We start from the raw sequence: 22,318 nt of genomic DNA, 5'->3' as shown, positions 1-22,318 counted from the left end.
GTTGCTGCACAAAAACATGCCAATAAAAATCATAAACTCTTAAATAAATTGGCAGCCATGATGATGAAAATAAGGTGCACAGAGTATAAATTTTGCATTAAGGTTGTTTTACTTACATATACATTTTTTTGTTAATTTTGGTATCATATTTAAACTCCAAATTAATTCAGATTAGGGCATTATATTTGTAAGTAAAACAAGTGTTTCTCCCCAGTGAAGAAAGGCAGAGATGATCAATTCATGACTTGTATGACAGCTCTGGACCAACTGTGTGAGAAAATATCTGGTTCTTTGTGAAAAAGTCAAAGGTACAAGACTGTACATAGAAACTTTGGGGTAAAAGTTAACTATGACTCCCAGTGTGCATTTCAGCAAGAAATATACAATCTCTGAGCTAAAAATTCTATTCCCTGGGCCACTAACAGCAGGTGAAAGCTAAGATCATGACGTTAAAAAAAAAAAATGATTTGACAATCTGCAGTGCAAATAGGTTCACTTTTCATTTCTGGGTCACTTGAGTGAATTTAACAACACTGTGCTTTTTGTACTGCAACGACGAAGCATTTTGACTGTATTCTTCTCCATAGCAATTGCAGACCAGGCTCATGGGTATTGTAGTATCTTCAGTCATCTGCCAAAAAGACAAAACCATTGAGGCTGGTGGTCATCTGGGAGACACCTGTTTATATGTTAAATAATACTGAAGATATTGTTTTCAGGAAATTTAAAATGGGAAAAACACTTCAGGAACTGACAGTCACTCCCATTGCTAAACTCTATGTTTTGGAAGGATAATAAAGCTTTCATGCTTTACTTCACTCCATACCAGCACATCCTTTCAGTGTGTCATTCATGTACGGCTTAAAAGGTGTGCAACGTCTAATATTCGAAAACCTAAAACCCTGAAAGTTCTGTCTCTGTGTCTCTGCTTCTAACACTCTAACAACTTTATAAGGTAAACCTGACATATTAACAACTTTATAAGGTGGTACTATGTCAAGTTTTGTGTTAACTGCTTGTTCTGCACTCCCCCCCCCCCCCCCCCCCCCCCCCCCCCCCCAAATAAAAAAAAATCAATTAGTGATGCCTTAAAGTGTTATGACTTGAGGCTGAGCTCATTAATCATGTCGCTAGTAAATCTAGACTAATTACAAATGAGCTTTCAGGTGTAATGTGTTTCAGCTCGTTGTTGTTAAATTGTCTTCATGACTCTTATTTTTTATTGGTTTATCAAGGCATATTCAAATTCAACATGCATTAAAAACAGTGAATATGCTCTAATATCAACTCTCTGTGAACCAAATGATTGTTGCTTTACATCATACTCATATTCCTTTAATCTCTCTCTTCATTTCTCTGAATAGCGTTATTCCCACTATTTCTTCATTCCCTTTAAGACTTTTTATTGTACATTTTCCATTTTTCTCCTCTTATATTTTCTCTCTCTATCTCTGTCTTGTTTCTGTTTCTGGGGAGCACTGGTGTCCCTGATTATTCCCTCTTTTTCTGTACCTCAATCGTATTGATTGTGTAAGTGGAGAGTGGTTTGGTGGGTGAGGGGAAAATAAAGAGAGACTGGGAAACAAGAAGAGAGAAGGAAGAAGAGGAAGTGAGGGAGGGAAAAGCAGTACACTGCTGGGAGGCTTCTCTGTTTTGTTTTTTTTTTTCCTGAGAGATAGAGAGAGAGGTGTGAGAAAGCGAGGCAGTGGAGAAGACAATGCAAGAGCAGTGGAAATCTCTTTGTTACCAGAGCTGTTTGATATGTTCAGTGGCTCCTGAAGACACAGTAGGAAGTCAAGGAGGAGACAGAATTAAAGCATTTGATGTGAGAGCTGGAAGGAAAGTGATGTGCTGTTGTTTACAGCCCAATATGAAACCATCAGTGGAGTCCAGTTTTCACCTAAAGCACAGTCTTTGGATCATGACCTGACACAGTAGAACACAGTAGAGCTACAGTAGCTTTATCTAAGGTGTTGTCTCAAAGGTTCTGTATGATGGAATCAGAAATTCCTTCTCATTAGTGACACCTCTGTCTGGCCCAGGTCCTTCACATAGAAATCAGTCCACAGGGTGTTCCAGACAACCAAGAAAGTTGTGGAAGGTGTCATTTTTTACATTACGTTACTACCCATTCACTCAATGGCAATAAAAAATGATTAATACATTTGAAAAATTGCTTCACAGTTATACATATAGAACCTTTCAAATCTTGAATCACCTTGTACAATACTGTCCAACCTTAAAGTTTTACTTCAATTTCCATTTTATTGGTGATTTTAATTACAGGCTGACCAATACTGGACTTAAAAGATTCAAATAACAAAGGTTACAATAGTGTAACCCTAGTTCTATAAGCAGAGGTGGAGCCCTCTACTGGACTCTATGGGTAATACTCTCTCACATGCATGCAGTCGCCCACTGAAATTTGCATGTATGTAGCCAGCCAATCAGGATGCACCTACCGATTATGTGAGTCTCACACAATATATAAAGCAGCGTCTCACTGCCTATTACTATCCAGAAATCACTTCAGTGGAAGGCGTAGGAGCAGCAGGGTGCTTATAGAACTAGGATTACAATATCGTAACCTTTTTTCTATCTCACAGTTGAGCCCGATGAATGTTTGCCCTGCTGCAACATGTCATTAGACTGCCAGGTTAGTCACCGTGGCCATCCATCCCAGCCACTTAAGCAGAGCAGTAGGGGGCCCAACCCAGCCCAGTAACATGAACATGAACTGGGTGAAACCATGGCCTAACCTTGCAGGGGTCACAGGTTAGGGGGTGTCAAGTGTCCCATAGCTGACGCTCACACCACCCTTTACACAAGTCCTGAGTCGCACCTCAAGCACAGACCTTGAAAAGGAGCCTGTCATGTCCAAGAGATAGAACCTTATGAACGGACAAAGTGTAGACCAGGGCGCTGCCAAGCATATGTCCTCGACACCCACTGAATAAGGTCATAGACACTGCTACACCACATGTGGAATGCGCTTGGACCTAACCCGCCTACCTGTAAGCTTGGGAGATGCACTCACACAACCAACTAACTATGCTTCTTGGATGGGGCTTTTCTGGCCACTCCCTCTCCATAGCACATGAACATCTGTTCAGTGTACCGAAACGGGGCCGTGCGTTCAACATTGCATGCCAACGCACATACTGGGCACAAGAAATGCAGGTTTGCCCTGGCGTTCCCATGAGGTGGAGGACCTCAGTGGAACGACTGGATGGCCCACTCTCATGAGTCCCAATGCCTGCATGACAGTCAAAGCTGTCACTGCCACTCCCTGCTGCAGGGCCGTCCATCAGTGGAGGCTGGTCCATAGAGGTTGATCGTCCTCTATTTTTTGAGAGGCAAGAGGGAGATCAAAATATAAAAAAAGAATATTTGGTTGAAATAAACCATTACCAAATCTCAGTATTATTTATAGAATATTTTTTCTTATTTTTTCTATTTTTTCTTCTTTCTTTCTTTCTTTTTTCTTTGGAAAAAATCCATTATTGAAATTCTGGTTAAAATGTTTCAACAGCGACACCTGCAGGGCAAGGGGGGGAGACATGGCGTTAGTCCAATGATAGTTTCCAGATCTCATCTTCAAATCTCTCCACTGTAAGGCAGAGTAGCAACAGTAGATAACGAGCAGTAGATAGCTCCTTGCATTAGCCAACACAACAGTTAGCTTGTTGTAGCAGCTCCGAAGGACTCTTTATACATCCACGGAAGGACTGTTAAGGACTGTTGTTAAGCTAACGGGAGAATGGATTTGGATTGTGCGGTGCAGCAACGGCAGGACGCCAGAGAAACAACCAGGAGAGTTAGCTTGTTTGTTTAACCTAAACAGCAGGCAGAATGTCTGCTACACCAGTAGGTAGTATGAGATCATCCCTGCCTCAATAGGTGGCCCTAAATCTCATTTACTAGTATGATATCACCTGAGAGTTAGATCACCAGGGAGAATGGTAGGGTATTGTGCACTTCTACCTGGAATGTTATTCTTCTCAGTATGGAAAGCATCAGAAACCACTGATTTAACAGCTGATTTAAACAATAACAAGACTAAGGAAATTGCTTGGTGAGTTAGCAGCTTCTAAAGGGGAAATACCACACATTTTCATGAGTCAAATACTAATACTAATAAAAATACTAATACTAATTTTTTCTATCATTTGGCTCTGTCAGCCTTTTTTAGCCTTTCTGCTAAAGTTCACACATCAGTTGTCTGGCTACTATTATTACTGGAGCTTTTACTACTGCAAACATTATTTCCAATTACAAATATTACTCTGAAGATGCTTTTTACACAGCAGATGCTATTCCTACAACCACTACTACTCCTGCTGCTGCATATTGTGTGTGTGTATGTGTGTGTGTGTGTGTGTGTGTATGTGTGTGTGTGTGTGTGTGTGTGTGTGTGTTGCTTCATATTCTAGTATGAGCTCATTCTTAAAGAGTTCTATGTTAGCATGCAGCAGATGTGGGTGATGGACTTCTGAGTGTGTGATGACATCATCCTATAAAGAGGATATCAGTCCACTAATCCTGCTTTATACACAGCCATGCTCAAAGATATGCATACATTTCTACACACACACACACACACACACACACACACACACACACACACACACACACACACTCTGCCTCTCTGTCTCTCTCTCTCTCTCATACACATACACACACACACACACACACACACACACACGTGCACAGAGACTAAACTCTGCTACTACCAAACATGGATGACATCATTCTTGATGACATCACCCCCACTCTCACATGCACACTCCCCGTCTGTACCTTGTACTTAGCCCCATCTCTTGTTGTCTCATCCCTCCACCATGCTTTTCCTTCCTTTCATCAGTGCCACACACACAATTTACTCTCTCTCCACTCTGTCAAATGTCCTCAATTACACCAGCCATTTCACTATAATAGGAATGTTTCAATGATGAAAAGGTTTACTAGTCATCTGTAAAATCCAGAGGGACAGGTGGACAGGGAATAATCACATTTCCACACTGCTTGAAATTCCTTGTGCAGAGAGGATATATATGTGCAATGCTGCAAACCATACACAAAAAAAACACACAAAACATGCCTATAATATAATATTTATTCATTTTAGAGCAAGCAAAATAAAGACAAACAAATTTTAGTGTTCATATTTTCATAATGACTATGAATCGCTCTAATAAATCTTGATGCAGCATTGGGGAAATTGACAACGATGCTATCTGAACAAAGCAGAAGTTAAGCTCATTAAAAAATCATTTGTGCCATATTTTAGTGCAAACATTTCAAACTATTGCCATTTGCTACAGTATAGCAGTGCCTTGGCAAAATTACCATATTTCTCACACCCTCTCTGTTGTATTCTGTAAAAACAGTGTTATACATCAGGTTTTGACTGATTTGGGTTCTGTATTGTGTTGAGATTCAGCAGCCTTAAATACCACAATTTTCCTACTCCTATATTTCAAAGTAAATAAATATTCTGAAATCAAATGTCTTATCCAAGGGCAATATGGATGTGAAATAATAGTAACAAATAGGGCTGTGAATCAAAATTCAGTACTTTTTAGTTACCAGTGAAAATGTTTTGGTATTGAAAATTATCAACAAATTATCAAATTTGTCAACTTGTCATCTATCAGGTTGACATTAATTCTTTATCTTGTTTCCATATTTTTTGACCAGATATGTTTTTTTTATCATAGTATTTGGTAATTATTAAATATTTTTTCAGGCAAGATTCTTGTTTGGTCATGACTTTGAGAAGTTTGTTCTATTTTGTTCAGTAGAAAAAAGGGGAATTTTGTAAAAATCTGTACAAAAACTCAGCTATCTTATGGGCTGTGCTATGATATGATTTCAAAACCCCGCCCTGCTAGCGAACTGGTCTAACCTTAATTTTCAAACTTCCATCTTTGTGTATGATGCACTCAGTCCGACTCCTTTTTCTGTGTAAATAATCTTTCTGTCTGTCTGCCTGTCTGTCTGTCTGTCTGTCTGTCTGTTGGTCTGTCGGTCTGTCTGGCCAGCCTGGTTACATGGGGACCCCAGAAAGGTGCTGCATCCAACAGACAGCTATGGCCAGTTCTGTGGTCAGAAGGGAACTTCCAATGCGTGAGTCATTATCAGTTCACTCTATACATCAGATCCCTTCACGCTCTGCAGGTAACGTCTCTATAGTGTTCTGCTGAAAGAGGTTTTAAAAGCTTTCTATCGAAGATCCTAATTATAAATACTTGGCAGAAATATGGAAAATGTATCAATTTGATCATTTACATGGCAATTAGAATTGAATAGAATAAAAGAAAATGTAATATATCTGAATTGTCAACAAAAGTGGAAAATTGTCTTTGGTTCATCATTAAAACATCAACACACACACACACACACACACACACACACAAGCACATAAGAACAACACTGACAGTATGAATACATCATCCACCTTTGATATTGAGTATATACTGAGGGTTGTAAAGTTGTGTACCAACATTTGGCAGTTTTTATGCTTGTACTGCTCAGGATGATTGTCTCAACAACTGTCTCTTGAATTGCTGAATCTGGTGCATTTCATTCTTCATATGACTGTTCCAAATAGAAACATCAAACTGATGCAGTCATGGGTGTGAATAAAACCATGTAGTCCACCCGGCTGCAGGAGAGTGATGTGAGTGTGTTAGTGCACAGAGGACGCTGTGTGTTGTGTGACTGAGCCAGACAGACACACACAGACTCCTTAAAAGTCAAGAACTAACACATTGTATTGTTCATGGATGCACTGCCATCTAGTGGTTATTCTTTGTTGCTACATGCTTAAGAGTTTTGTTCTGTCTTGAAGATATGAATATTATAGACACAATGAGGAACAGATGAGCAAACTGATGTTAAGAAGACATTTGTCCACTTTTAAAAGCTAGATTTACCTCAAACCTTTTGTCCTCATATCAGGTTACTCAGTTTACTCAGTACATACTGTCTTTACAGGATACATGAGGTCACTGCAGGCCCATATACTGTATGTTTGAAAGAATTTGAGAGGACTCTGGCAGTTCCTTACAAAAGCAATAATGTTCTTTGGTGTTGTATCTGTCGTATATCTAAAATATACTGTTATATGCATAGCATGTGCTATGCATACACCTACAGTCTATTTTGATTGTAATGTAATGAAGTAATGTGCCATTTATATAAACATCCACATTAAACTGCAAATTTAGGCTAGACCCCTTAGAATGAAAAAAGAGCAAGGGCTTCTTTGCTGAGCTGGTCATATTCCAATTTCCACACTAACAGTAATCTTAGTTTAGCCTCACATTACATTGCCATTTAAACTCTTAAAGGCCCTGCACACCCCCACAAGTGTTTTCATTCTGCTTAGGTTGAAGATGAGCTGAGCTATGCTGAAATTACGTGAGGTCACCACACACCATGTACAAATAAGAATGATAAAGGTGTATTGTGTCCCGCCTTAACAGGTGCGACAAAGGTATCAGGAGAGAGGAGATATCAGTCAAACATAGTCTTGAAAAGAGGTCTAATCAGCCCAAATAATTCAAATCATCTGTGTGGGTTCAAGAGGATGCAGGGTTTAAACCTTTGACCTTTCCTTCAATGACTTAAGTTTACTGTAAGGCAGTATTACAAATACTGTTCATTCCAATAATTCCATGAAGACATACTGTATGAGTCTTACACTTAGTGAAATATTTGTGTTTTCTGGGGCTGACCCATTTCATTAGAGGAAAATATTGCTGTCCAAAAGTCTTTTCCTGTCCAAAAAGGATTTTTTTTAGAATATTTTAAGGGCTTCAATATGACTTAAAATTAAATTCTGAGGATTTGAACAGTGAATAGCTGAGATGGTGTTTGTAAGATTTAAGAGGATTTAAGTACAGGTCACAACAAGGACCACAAACCAGATTGGCAATAAGTTAGCTGTGGTTATATGTACATATTAGGGATGTGCAGAGAGCTCAGTATTTGTATTTGTATTTGTATCTGTATTTGTTGAGGCAGCAGAATTATTTGTATTTGTATTTGTATTCGAACAAAAGTGGAAAGAGGCTTAAAAATCCTGTTTTTGTTTCCATTACGCTTTTCATTTTAGAAAATTAAAGTGTTACAATAAGTGTTCATGAATAAACTATCTTGTGAAGGAGGTCCCCACACCAGATCTTGAACTGGAGTCTCCCAGATCATAAACAACAATGCTGACTACTGAGCTAAAACTTAACTCATCGCCTCATTGCAGACAGAGCTCTACCTATTTATATACCCATAACACAGAGACAGCACAGCATAAAACATGTAGGGAGGAACTTCAAAGGCAATTCTTGCTTTGCTATTTTCATTTATTGCCTATTTCTTACAACCTAACTTTGTGGAAAGGAAAAGGGGAACAACAGGTTATGAAGAGACCCTTGGAGCACTTTGCATGGTCAGTAGCTCAGCTTTTTCTCTGAGAAACACCCTCAACTCCAGGAGTGATGTCCAAATAAGGAAATATGCATCATGCAACAGGTGGATGTGACTCCCCTCAATGAGACCTGCTGATAGATGTAAGAGCGGAAAAGAGGAGAGAGACTGAGATATTGATGTAACCGACCTGCAAAAACAAATAATTTTTTTTGTATGAAACAAATATTCGTAAAAAAAAACACTATTTGTGCTTTGCTGAATAATGTATTTGAACTCGGACGCACCCCTAGTACATATACCCTGATTTAATTTGTCTTTATGTTGTTGCAGGAAGAAACCCATCCTGTTCTATTTCAACATCTTGAAATGTGCCAACCCTGCTATACTCATCAACCTACAGTGCCCCACAACTCAGGTAATGTACTAATAATGATAATGATGATCTGCTGTTGTCATGGTCACATCTGCCACGACTTCAAGTCATGTCAGATTTTATCATTTTTTTCTTAATTTCAAACACTGCTGTAGATTTTTTGCAAGGATGTATGTAATGAATCACATTAACATAAATGGTATACATTGTCTAGTATTTCTGAACTTAAGCATAATATAATAATGTTTCTATTATTGTAAGGACATTTTAAAGTCTTTATTAACATACAGTATTTGTCAACAACTTATATTATTACAAGTGTGTTTTACTATATTGTCATTCATTATCTGTTTATACACAAGCCTCCACTTATAGGTGCCCACAGGAGGGATTAGTTCTAATACATTAATAAACACATATAGCTGCTTACAACTACATTATAGTGTGTTATAAACCATTTGTTAAATGTTTATATACTGATTATAAATGCTAAATATGGGGACTTAAAGTCAAGTGTTACCAGAATAAGTTGTGGTAGCACCAGACATGAAATCTGCCTCACAAACAGTAATAAATATCTTCTCTAAATTAATTAACAAATGTTCTGTCTGTGTCATATTTCTTCCAGATGTGCGTGTCAAAGTGCCCAGACAAGTTTGCCACCTACACTGAGATGCAGCTGCAGCACAAACTCAGCAAGAGTTACTGGGAATATTACAGACAGTTCTGTAAGCCTGGCTTTAATAACCCTGACAAGGTACCAATACTGATACATGAATTATATTTATTATTTAGAAACATGTACAAACTTGGCAGAAGTTAGTGGGAGAACTTTGATAAAATGGGGTTTAACTAAACCAGTCAGATCCAGTGTATAGTGCAAAATTACAATGCAGTTCAACTGTTCTTGCAAAAACTGCTGGACAGTCTCATCTGGGTTGGATTATCCTGGAAATAAGCCTGAATCTCCATTTTCAGTGTAGGAACCAACATAAATATCCTTGTTTGGGAGTCCCTGTCTCTTTGAAGACTCTTGGTCTTCACAAATCCAGACACATACACTAACATGTTATTATTCGTATTGCTCTTACCTTCCTGTTTCTCCTCATCTTCCTCTAGCCAGTATCTCAGGTTCTACGAGACGAGGACTGTCCCTCTATGATTGTACCAAGTAGACCATGTAAGAGACACCTTACTCCCATGCACTCTCACACATGACTCCAAAATCAGTGCTATCGTACTGTAAAATTTCCTTCTTTTGATATTGTTAAAGATCCTCTCCAGACATGTTTTAGGATGTATATAAAATAGAAAATACTCTGCTTTGAATAATAATTGGTGACTGACATTTCTAAAGTTTTCCTGTTGGACACAAGATGTCTCCTACTTTACTGTAAAGTTTTAATTATATTGCATTTTATATGCTTTATCATAGAAATGTGTGTGTGTGTGTGTATGTGTGTGTGTCAGTTCTTCAGAGATGTCTACCAGACTTCATCACTCTGAATGGGACGGTGACTGTGGCGAACAGGACGAGGTTTAAAGATGCTCTGGAAATGGCACGCAGTGTTACTGAACTCCAAGACGCTGCCAAGTACTGCCACTTGTGTTTTTACCTCCTTTATGTCTTGATTTCTTTCTGTCGTCGTCTGTGCTCACATGTGTTGATATCTTTTGCTCAGCATTTACTACAGTGATTTTAGCAAAACCACATGTGTTTCAGTCATTAGGATTTGAAAGACTGGTATACTTGTTGTCTCATGTGGCATTGGAAAATACAAGATACAAGATTACACCTAAAATAATCTTTGTGATTTGATAAATGTGCATAGATCTGTGTGGACATTTTCTACAATAACAAATTCCACTATACAGGAACACAAGTATGGATTCCATTAATGGAACCAGTTTGACTAGGTCGTTGTCTTCTGTCTGCATCTTATCTCTCTGTTCTTTCTGATTTCTGTTAAAATTCCACATTTGTGTGCATGTAAAAACTTAATTTCTTGCATCCCTGCAGAGGTATAACAGGACTCGTGGACACTAAGGAGCTGGGCATGAAGATAGTGGAAGATTATGCCAAGTCATGGGCATGGATACTCATGTAAGTACACAGACACACACACTTCATCTCAGTTTTGATAGAAGTGGTTTGATAGAAAACTATTAAGAAATAAAAAGAAACTTATGTAAAATAGTAAAACTATGCATATCATATATGATCTTTTTCAAGAAGTTTACTACCTGTTCATTACTTTTTCTCAGTAACATCCACAGTACATTTTCTTGATGAATTATTACTTGATCCTTCATTAAAGTTGAATGTTTCACCCATTACACAGTTCTGTTAAATGAGTTGACGTTTAAATGGATTTCTGCTGCATTTAAAGTGAAACTATGTAACTTTAAAAGAACATAACCTTACAAAAAATGAATTCATTAGCAATAAAATGAATACTCAGTTACTACATTCAGGGGTTTGCTGCTACAGTCTTACTTAGTCTGGTATCTTATGGTGGCTAGAGAGATACTACTTTGTAACTTGCATTACTTAGTCAGTTTGCTCTTAACTCTTCTGTTTTTCTACTGTTTTGGCATTTACCATTATCCTACATTTATAATTTCTTGCCAAAGTGAAAGTTACATAGGCTTTCAGTCCAGATTGATGAATAATATGTTATAGCAAACACTTGTTGAGCAGCTACTTTGTCAGAAATTGAGCAGAGGAGTAGCTGGTGTATCTGTTTACAAATCAGTCAAACAAACTCATGTTGTTTTAATACAGATGTCAGTCATACAACCTCGATCTGATTTCATGCTGCACATGGCATGAGTAGTTTTCCATACAACAACAGGACACGGTTAAAGGCGCAAGATAAGTTACTGAGGAGTTGGAAGTGTGTAGTACCTGCAGCTTTTCATCTTGTTCCATTACTCCCTGCAATATTTAAAACGGATCCACTGACAAAAAATGCCAAAGACGGATGTTGTTTTGTTTTGAAATCAAATTTTCATGACTGATTCAATCAGTCAGGCCTGATCTCTGTGACAAATACATTGTGTTTCCTGTGACTGATTCACAATTAAAGCCACCCTGTGTTTCATCAGTTCAATGCTTTTAATGTGAAGCGATAGCAGCAGGAAATGTTATGTTAGCATTAGCAGTATCTTAATCCAGCTCTGATACAGCTGGAGGGCAGAGACCAGTGTACAGTGAGGCTGATGTCGATGACATCAAATTACAAATAATAACAGCATCATTTCCTGTCAATCACTCATACGTGTGAAGGCAATCTGAATCAATGTGGAAATGGTGGACTCTGCCACTAACATTAAAAAACTTGCATAGAGAGATAACTGCAGAATGTAAATACATTGAATGGCTATTGCTGAATGACCATACAAAGATTATGACTTTAAAGTGCATGATGTTTTTTATTCTTCTTTTTGCATACTTACAAAAAGAAGGACAAAAACACTATAACAAACCTGAAGACATGTAGTCTTGAGAGAACAGTGTGTGAGATGGAGCATGGAGTTGTTGAAAGTTTCAAAATGGGAACAAATGTGAGATGATAAGGGGGAAGCTTATATTTTAACATTATGTTTGGTACTCTCCCTTTGTGTTTGTGCATGTGTTACAGAGGTCTGCTGATATCACTGGCTGTTAGTCTGGTCTTCATCCTGCTGCTGAGATTCACAGCTGGGCTGCTGCTGTGGGTTACCATCATCTCTGTCATACTGCTGCTGGCATATGGTGTGTACTCATTCAGGGTCTTAGATTGTTTAAAAAGGTTTTCTACCTGAATGTCAGTCTGCTGCTGCTGTCGCTGCTGCAGTCCTGCTGTCAGTCCGGTGACAGCAGAGATCTGGTTTGAAGTGAGGTACTCTTGAACTTGTACTTAACTATGTCATTAGGTGTTTAAAGAAACTCTGGTAGTATGAGTGAAAAAGTTTCTTATTAGCATTCTCATTGAATGTGTATGTGTGTGTGTGTGTGTGTGTGTGTGTGTGTGTGTGTGTGTGTGTGTGTGTGTGTGTGTGTGTGTGTGTGCGTGCATGTGTGTGTGTTTTTGCAGGTATGTGGTACTGCTCCATGGAGTTGTCCCAGCTCAAACACAGACCAGGCTCTGATGTAGCCATTGTAGAAGTGGGCTTGCAGAGTGACCTGCAGGTCTATCTACAGCTCAGACAAACATGGATCATTTTATGTAAGTCTGCTTGTTTCACAGGGAATCAATTAATCATTATAGTTCAGACAATTATTCTTATTTCTCAACATTTAGTGCCAGTGTTCTTCTTTTTAGATCCAGATGGCTTTTCAAAGGTCCTGATGAGTAACTTGACAGTAAGCTAGTGCTTTGCTGCCTTCTCTGGTCTGTTTCATCTCTGATCACACTCTGAATCACTGTTGGGTATGGTCAGAGGTGTGCTCTGTTGTACCTGTAGCCACACCCTGCAGTGATGTCACAGGGTCTTTGAGTACACTGAGCTACTCTAGTGGAGTCCAAAAATAAAGAATTATAGCTGAAATGAGCATTATAGGTCCTCTTTAAAAAGTTTTGTTTAAGCTTGAAAGTTAAGAATTGCAAAAACTTCCAGTCTCTAAGTTAAGACTTTCAAGAAGCTTCTTCTTCCTTTAAAATACTTCATAGGACCGTGTGTGTTCTCTCACAGGTGCACAGTGCTGCACAGACTTCCAATCAGTCTGGGAATTAAGCAACACATTTGAACAAACCACAGCAGAATCACCTGAGACTGTTACAGACTCAACTACTGCAATCATTCATCATTCAATCAATCATTCATACCCTCCTCACATTTAAAGTTCAAACAGGATGTTGGAGTGGGATGTAAAGGTCCCATGTGGAGAGTATCTTCTAAACAGACACAGTTCTGTTAACATGCAGTGCTTCTCACCAAAACACATTGTGTATTTTTGATGTGTAACAAACAAATGTTGAATTTCCTTCAACATTTTGTTCCCCATAAAACTTTTCCAGATGAGTCATCTGAAACCTTCATTTGTTTAAATCCATTGCTTGCTATCTGCCTTCTTCATTGTTTAAATTAAGTTTTTATTGGTGACAAACAAATTTGAACAATGAACAATGGCTTTGATTTCATGAGCATACTCTCTTCCATGCAAATCCACATTTAGGCATTCAGGATGGTTAATAAATCACCAAATTATATGATTTTGTGTTAATTAACTAATCCATCTTAAATCTGTGAAACTCAGTGTTTTATGATGCATCGAGTGAGAGAATCCATCCATCCTTGCTGGATTACTTTACAAGGGAGCTGTGGTGGTGAGAGTGAAACTGTATTATAAATACATTGATAGGAGTGAGTTTCTTCACCCCAATGAATTGAAGGGAAATCTGGGGGTCTGTTGGGTGATATAACAGAATGTAGAGCAATGGCATAAATGTAACAAAGGAAACTTCACTGCCCAGAGCACATAAACTGTATATGGGACCACACCTTAAAAGAGTCTGTTGTTGCTTTGTGATTCTCAGTGGTGTCTCTTGGAGTGACAGAAGCCTCCATCTTGCTGATGTTGATCTTCTTGAGGAGAAGAGTCCGGGTGGCCATCGCCTTGCTCAGGGAGGCCAGCAAGTATGAACTCTAAAGAGAGTAAAATTCCCAGACAGACATTCAAACAGAAAGTTTAAAAGTCCTTCAAATTATGAGATTCCTTGAATAATTGCACAAGTTGTTGTTTCCAGGTCTATATGGTTTCTCTCTTGTTGCAGAGCCATCGGTCACATCATGTCCACTCTCTTCTACCCAGTCATCACATTTCTCTTGCTGACTGTTTGTATCTCCTATTGGACTGTCACTTCTGTGTATCCTTCAGAGGGCTCAACAGTGACAACAGGAAGAAGAGAAAGAGAAATACATTTAGATTTTATATGAACTATGAACAGAATTCAGATCTGAGACATTCATTTGTCAAAGTCATGTTCATTGTAAAATATCTGTTTGTGAGGCCCTGCAGTATCCAGAGAATAGAAAATTGATTTTCTTTTCTTTAACTAGCACTTAAACCAGTTATCTAGCATCCTCAGGTGAAGCTGTCTACAAAGTGATGTCTCCTGATGTGAGCTGCCCCTATGCCAACAGTACTTGCAACCCGGAGGTACAGTATATCATTTTCATTTCTTTATTTCTCTTAATTTTTAATATCAAGTAAAACTTAATATTTAGTTTGAGTATACTGACTAAGGTTTAGGGCTATTTCTGAGAACAGTCACACTGCATTTGTAAATATTTGCTAAAGGCTGCAGCAGTTTTGCAGTGATGTAATGAGAGAAACGTAGCTAAAAATAGTGTTTTTCAGCTCATGCAATTTGTATTTTAGATGCATTTCCATCCTCAGTCATAGTAAATACAATTGAGGAACATTTGGTGTCATAAACTTTAATATTTCTGATGGTAAATTGCGGTATATTTTGGGTAAATATCATATAACAAAGGCATCTATCCATGATTATATATTCATGAATATAATGTTCATAGATGTCCAAACTTGAGTCCACTCCTGCAGTGTCCGCTAAACAGCATTAAATGAGTTCACCATAGAGAGACAGCTGGACACAAACAGAGCGCATTAGTCAAGTGTCACCCAAACATGTCTGAGGGCAAAAGTGTGTTCAGAACAGCCACACACCTGAACAATCACTGTGTAATCGTGATTGTTGCAGAAAGATATGCATATTGGTTGTGCGCAGCCTCGTGTTGGAAAGGTGTGGTGGTTTCAGCTGCTGTCAGAAGATCTGACAGGCAATTTGTTTGAAACATACTGACCCCTTAATACTTTTTTTAAACACTTATGGACAGAATACACACTGACACATACATGTTGTCGAATAAACAAATTCTTAGTTGAGTAATAGTTATAGAATTTCTTCAACCAATCAATTAGCTGGTTTAATAAAAAATCAGCCAGTTATTTAAATAATGAAGTGCTAATTGTCTATCCACAGATGAATGTGATCAGATGGAAGAATCTGTTCAGATGTAATGATTATTACAGACTAAATCATATTTCAGAGTATTCTTGTAATGCCAGAGATGTGACTCACTCTTTGTGACCAACAATTCATCCTTCATTAGAAGAATATGATTGCATTGGTTAAAATGTTCTCAGTAGTGCTCTATCACCTCTTTACGAGAGCTTTTGTTTCACCTCTGGTACTTTTCACATTGTTGTTTTATTTGCAAAAATAAAGAATTGAAATTCTTTGTAAAGCTATTGTTCTACAATACCATTAATGCTACAAACACTTTCTTTTTAAACTTAATGTGTAAATGTACATTCATAAAACACACAAAACAACAATTACATTTTTTTTGCATAAGACATAACCTACATACTTTTAAACTCATATGTCACGCATTTATTACAAACGCACACAACACTCATATTACACACACCTTCACAATAACACCACTCTCCTCTGTTCTTTCCCTCACACACCTCTCAGACATTCAACAGAAGCAACATCTCCAAAGCAGAGTCCTGTTTGGGTTCTCAGTGTCTGTTTGCGTTCTACGGTGGCGAGACGTCCTACCACCGTTACCTCTTCCTGCTGCAGCTGTCCAACTTGCTCATCTTTCTCTGGCTGGTCAACTTCAGCTTGGCCCTGGAGCAGTGCACTCTGGCTGGGACATTTTCTAGCTACTACTGGGCCAAGAGGAAGCCTCAGGATATCCCCGCATGTCCACTGTTCTCATCCTTCAGCAGGGCAATCAGGTCAGAACACCGTCACAAAACCAAGCCGGGATCATTACTTTGAGCAATTATGCACACTTTTAAAATTGGTCATCTTTCACCTGAAAATTATTATGTTATTTTCTTCTCATACATAACCAGTAATAGCAACCTTTACTGTGTTGTCTCCAGGTATCATACAGGATCTTTGGCATTTGGGGCTCTCATTCTCTCTATTGTCCAACTTGTCCGGATCATACTGGAGTACCTGGAGCAGAAACTAAGAGGTTTTACACACATACACATACACACAAACACAAATACCACAGGCACTTACTTCAAGTGCATGTCTGACTGAATATTTCCGATCAGGAGGTTGATGGTCTGTTTCCTGTTTATTTATTGATTAATTCAAAAGGAGGTTTGATTCCACATCAAATCTTGTCACAAAGACTGAATACAGCAGCTTGTCTGCACTGTGATAAACAGTCTGTAGTTACATTAAACATTAAAAACATACTGATACATGAACATAACAATCCATCCTCTTGATTATTAAAAATGCAACAGCGACCACACAGCAGCAGAGACAATAAGGAGTCTCCAAATTAAGAGAGGTGATGTGCACATTTACACACGTGCCATAAATGAATTATTCATTAATTATTTAAACCTCTGACAGCCGACAGAATTGATCAGAATCTAAAGTTAATTCATGCCCTGTGTGTTTTTTTTTCTCTACACATCCAACAGGTCAGCTGTTACACACAACTGTAATAAAGTAACTCTTATTAGGAAGAATCCTGAGCTCTCCAGCCGGTTTCTTATTTTGGAGGGAGAAGAAAAGAAGCACAGGTGTATCTGAAGAACTAAAATCTTCACCCTTATGAAATCTGTAATTCTAAACAAAGGAAACTCTCCAGAGGAAAGAGTTCAGACTTTTAGCTTGAAATAAAAATGTCTCGACAGCTCTGATGGAGCTCCTCCATCACTAGAGGACACTACATTGACTTACAGTACCAGTCAAAACTTTGATCACACTTTCTCATCCAAACCCTAACCTTGCTCTAACTTTAAACCAAGTCTTCACACTAAAATTGAATTATTTACAGTATTGGGTATTGGTATATGGTATTATTTTTGTTCCCAAACAGGAGGCGAGTCGGACACTAACACTGTTTTCCTTCTACTGCTACAGTTATTACCCCTGCATTGATCCTGTATGTGTCTGTCTAGGTTTGGACAACAGCCTGTCCAGATTCATAATGTGTTGTCTGAAATGCTGTTTCTGGTGTTTGGAGAAATTCATACGATACATGAACCGAAATGCTTACATCATGGTGAGTTGATTAAAGTAACCATGCATAAATACTACTTTGCATAAACATCAGATTCAGTGTTCATTTGGTCAAAAAAAACCCATCTATATTAAAACTAAAGTTATCTTCTAATATAAATTTCAAACTTTTAGTTGACACCACAGGCACAGTGTCATGATAGCTATGTATGCTTGTCTCTTCTCCACCAGGTGGCGATCTATGGGAAGAACTTTTGTACTTCAGCCAGAGAAGCCTTCTTCTTGCTGATGAGGAATATGGTCAGGTACGGACAAGTTCATCCTTCTTTCTTTGTTTTAAATATCTTTATTTGGAGCACACAATGATCCAGACATGGCCAGTTTTGGAGCTTAACTATTATTTTGCTCACACAATTAAGTAATTAGCAGCTGCCACTGTATACAGGTTTTGTGTGATGACATCCATCTACATCCTAACTGGTTGGGTGTCTCTTGAGGCCTTCTATAGAGGAGCAGGTCTGAGGTGTCATCTCTGTCTGTCCTCTGCAGGGTTGCAGTTCTTGACAGAGTGACTGACTTTCTGTTGTTTCTGGGTAAAGTGCTGATAGCAGGAGGAGTCGGTAAGTCACCAAGGCCACTGTACACATATCTTACATTTATACAGATACTGACTGGTGTGATTTCTCACAAGCAGTATATTTTTGAGTGGTGACTACTGGTGCAGCAAAATGTAAAACAGTCTGTCTGTGTGTGTGTGTGTGTGTGTGTTTCAGGTGTGGTAGCATTCCTCTTCTTCACAAGGGAAATTCCTGTTATCCAGGAGGAAGTGCCCAATCTCAACTACTATTGGATCCCCCTACTGGTCCGAGTCACAATCACACACAAACACTACTTACAACACTGGACATAGAAAAACAATGTTTCTAAACATTTTAACTTTAATTAACATTTAAGCCTTAGGGTTCCCTTTTTTTTATTTTTAGAGGCATGTTAAAACCAATAAGAGTTCAAAATGATCTTTTGATTTAGTAATCCCATGACCTATTTTACTTTTACTAAAACAACTGACACCAGTTCTGTGTAATCTGTAATCAGAGAGGGTTTCAAAGCAGCGTCTTCAGTAGTTTTTCTAATCGTTGTGTTTTTCACATCAGACAGTCGTGATCGGTGCCTACCTGATTGCTCATGGTTTCTTCAGCGTCTATGCCATGTGTGTTGACACGCTCTTCCTCTGCTTCTGTAAGTACAACACTGTCATCACAAAACATTACATCCAGCTGGCAGTAGTGGTGACAGAAAGGACCAAATCACACTGTCCAAATCTGTCCAAACCTTCCTGACAAAACAGATCCATACTGACAAACCCCTCAACTATAATATAACCAGACTCAATGAGAAAAAACATTTTGTAGATGAAAATAAGTCTCAGTAAAGAGATATAACGCTGCTTACTAATTTTGTCTCTGAAACTTTGTCTCTGTACTCACCACCTGTGTTCTGTAAACACACCGGCAGTAGATGATTGGACAGGATGTGTGCAGTGCATTCTGGTTGCTCCCCTTGGAGCGGTATGGGCAAACTAAAGCCTTTTTTTCAGTCTTCTCTAGTCATAGGACACCAATTTCAAAAATAATTGCACGTTTCTACTACACAGGTGACCTAGTTTTAAGAAATCATTATATTCACAGTGAATTTTCCCTTTAATGTCATATGTGATGTTAGAGATGGAAAGATTCCCATGTCATGATTTCCGAGCTTTAACATCATCATAATGATGTATGATTACAGAGTTGGTTGTGTAAAGACTGACACACTGTGCATTGACTATATAACACCTTTAACATCAGTCTTTGGCTGATGTGAGGCGTCCATGTTTGTTTGGTTCTCAGGCACTTTCATGCTATTAAGAAACAAGTCGACATATCAGAGCTTTCAGGAAAATCAGATTTTCCCAGTCATACTTACAACTTGGATGTTGATGTGAAAGCTATTTATAAGTTGGAAACATGAAATAATGATATCTTCTATATGGCATGAACGTGGCATAATAACTGAGTGTGTCGTCATCTTTATCAACTCAGATCTTCTCTTATCTGAATGTTGGTGACAGGGCAGTAACGGGACAATGTTTGGAGATTTTCCATCAACCTGAAGGTAGATAAAGGTTAGGGGGAGAAAAATGTGTTTTTGAAAAGTGAGGGAGACATGTCCCCCCATCCCCAGTGGAAATTACACTCCTGCGCATATGTGTAATCATATGAAGTTTAAATCTTCTGCACATTGCTATTTAACAGCACTCTTACTAACCTCTTCTTTTGTCTCTTCATTTATAATCTCCCTGCTATCCCTGCTCTTCTACTTTTCACCCATTTATCATTCATCATCCATCCATACCTGCCTTTCCCTCCCATACCTCTCCACAATCCTCCCACTTACTTCATGAACCAACCAGGTGACGACTTGGAGAGGAATGATGGCAGCTCAGAAAAACCTTTCCTCATGTCCCCAGAGCTGCACAGAATTCTGGGAAAATCCAGCTCAGTTTCACGCTGAAAGACTCCAGCTTGGTCAGTCTGTATCATTCTGTAACATGCCTGGACAGACATTGTCTGGCCAACTCCTAGAGACAGGACAGAAAGAAACAGGACACAAGCAGTTTACACTCCCCTGAACTCTTGATCTGCTGAGGCAAAAAAAGACATTTCTCTTTGCTGTTCCCACTGCTCTCCTATGGCTAAAACACTTCACTACATTTTACTACTAGCTTTTACCTCTACACGCTGGATCTACACTGACATGGAACTCGTTTAACTTGACACTGTGAACTTTCTTACTCAGCCATGAAAACATGACTGTACATGTGTGCCATACAGGGTTAACAATGAGATCTTCTATGATTTGCATGCTTTCAACTTTGCCTGCTTGTTTTCTCTCTACTCTGGTTTTTCTACTATCATCACTGATGCTGTCTGTTATTTAGTGACTCTAAGACCACATTCAGACTTTCAATAGCGCTACAGTAAAACAATGTAAGGAGCTGTGATACTAGGAGAAGTTTTTTGGCAGTGTTTTTACTGCTGAAGGCCTCTGCAGTGGCACCCTGCAGCACTAACACAGTGTTTCTGAGTGCAATTGTTGGTCTGACATGCAGGGTCCTAAGAAGTAAGAAGTAATATTTAAACTCTAAAATAAATACATGAGAAGACCATTTTTGTAATAATTTTGGAAAACCTCTTTAGAACTTTTGAATATACCTTTTATGTGATGTGTGTTTTGGCTGAATGTTGAAAACGTGTTTTGCAAAAACTTCAAAGAATGTGAAAATGAGTTACAGTCTTGATCTACACTAATGGATTCATCTGAGAACAAGAAATCCAGTACACAAAGAGCTTTGCTTATATGCCTCACAAAACAATTCCACAGCCACCCATACTGATGACACACGTATTTATGTTTCTGTTAGTAATTTTAGATACATCATAAGGCGCATGTGTCCAAGCAATACATTTTTTTCCCCTCACAATATTTGGATATAGAGGGGGAAACTACTCAGATATGACTTTATTATTTAACTAGTGTACAGTATAAGGACATTTGTACATTTGTACCTTAAATATTCAGCAAATGTGAGTCGCTGAATATTTAAGGTCAAGGTTTAAGTCTGCTTCAGAGAAAGGTATGTTGTCACAAATAATGCATGGAAATGTGTGTGCGTGTGTGTCCTTATACAGTGCTCGACCAGGAGATGAATAACGGCTCATTGGCCCGTCCTTATCACATGACCAGCTCCCTCAGGAGGACCATTTGTAGACATCTAAGGAAAGGCATTCATAGAAAAAAACATAAGGAAAAACCAAGAGGCTTTAATTATTTTTATCATAGAACGTAAGCAATGTAGATATCCAGTGTATTTACTGAAACAACTTGTTTTTTGGGTCATTGTAAAAGTTGATACTCTCCATTTTGAAATACTAGTACAAACTATCATGGTTTAAATGATTTATCCAACTGCAGCAGTATAAATATAATCATTTGGTTTAAACTGATGTTTGTTGCCATGCAAGAGCCTCGCAAGAGCCCACTTTAACAACTGATTTGTTTTTCCTGATATTTAGACTCTTCTTTTTGACACAAACTAAATACATGTGTGAGTGGTTCAAACCTATTGTATGAGTTTTGTACAAAATAAATAAAATCCATTCAAACTGTGTGGTATTTCTTTTTTTGTGTGGAGCCCATATTCTGCAGACAATTTAAGATTCTCCTTCTGGTTTTTCAGGATACAAGTCACCAGTCATGAAGCTTCATCCTCTGGGGAACATGAACAAGAATTTCATGGCATTAATTTGTTGAGATATTTCACTGACATCATTTGGGTGTCTTAAAATGAAAAATGAAACCCTTATGTATCCAAAGCAGTGCCCGTTCAAATTGTGCCTGTACAGAATGGGCCGATTTCTCAATACCTAGATAGAACAGTGCCTGTCCCCTAAAC

The 22,318-nt window shown here is 38.4% G+C and overlaps 1 protein-coding gene and 1 long non-coding RNA gene across 4 annotated transcripts in view; one reads left to right on the top strand and one right to left on the bottom strand.

Annotated features, from left to right (window-relative positions):
* The window catches only part of LOC122993909 (choline transporter-like protein 5-A), a 59,812-nt gene that overhangs the window by 31,383 nt on the left and 6,111 nt on the right, over positions 1 to 22,318 (top strand). The window contains exons 4-22 of one of the 3 annotated variants that reach the window (XM_044368363.1): positions 6,045 to 6,129; positions 8,764 to 8,848; positions 9,435 to 9,563; positions 9,926 to 9,986; positions 10,277 to 10,400; positions 10,827 to 10,910; positions 12,451 to 12,563; positions 12,886 to 13,017; positions 14,329 to 14,428; positions 14,566 to 14,658; positions 14,864 to 14,951; positions 16,300 to 16,568; positions 16,719 to 16,813; positions 17,763 to 17,866; positions 18,055 to 18,128; positions 18,373 to 18,443; positions 18,597 to 18,685; positions 18,978 to 19,062; positions 20,276 to 20,414. In XM_044368363.1, coding sequence (XP_044224298.1) covers positions 6,045 to 6,129; positions 8,764 to 8,848; positions 9,435 to 9,563; positions 9,926 to 9,986; positions 10,277 to 10,400; positions 10,827 to 10,910; positions 12,451 to 12,563; positions 12,886 to 13,017; positions 14,329 to 14,428; positions 14,566 to 14,658; positions 14,864 to 14,951; positions 16,300 to 16,568; positions 16,719 to 16,813; positions 17,763 to 17,866; positions 18,055 to 18,128; positions 18,373 to 18,443; positions 18,597 to 18,685; positions 18,978 to 19,062; positions 20,276 to 20,376 — 1,982 coding nt within the window. In that variant the 3' untranslated portion in view covers positions 20,377 to 20,414. Of the gene's footprint in view, positions 1 to 6,044; positions 6,130 to 8,763; positions 8,849 to 9,434; positions 9,564 to 9,925; positions 9,987 to 10,276; positions 10,401 to 10,826; positions 10,911 to 12,450; positions 12,564 to 12,885; positions 13,018 to 14,328; positions 14,429 to 14,565; positions 14,659 to 14,863; positions 14,952 to 16,299; positions 16,569 to 16,718; positions 16,814 to 17,762; positions 17,867 to 18,054; positions 18,129 to 18,372; positions 18,444 to 18,596; positions 18,686 to 18,977; positions 19,063 to 20,275; positions 22,032 to 22,318 lie in introns of those variants that run through there. The other 2 variants (XM_044368361.1, XM_044368362.1) reach the window with 2 other exon arrangements.
* LOC122993911 lies at positions 18,138 to 20,348 on the bottom strand. The gene is made up of 3 exons (XR_006406454.1): positions 20,260 to 20,348; positions 18,999 to 19,060; positions 18,138 to 18,424 (listed from the first exon to the last, which is right to left on the bottom strand). It is a non-coding gene; the product is annotated as an uncharacterized LOC122993911 (long non-coding RNA).

Source organism: Thunnus albacares, chromosome 12, assembly GCF_914725855.1.
Source record: "Thunnus albacares chromosome 12, fThuAlb1.1, whole genome shotgun sequence".
In the NCBI taxonomy this organism is placed as follows: Eukaryota; Metazoa; Chordata; class Actinopteri; order Scombriformes; family Scombridae; genus Thunnus; species Thunnus albacares.
The sequence above is the reverse complement of the archived record's forward strand: the minus strand, read 5'-3'. Positions and strand labels throughout refer to the sequence as shown.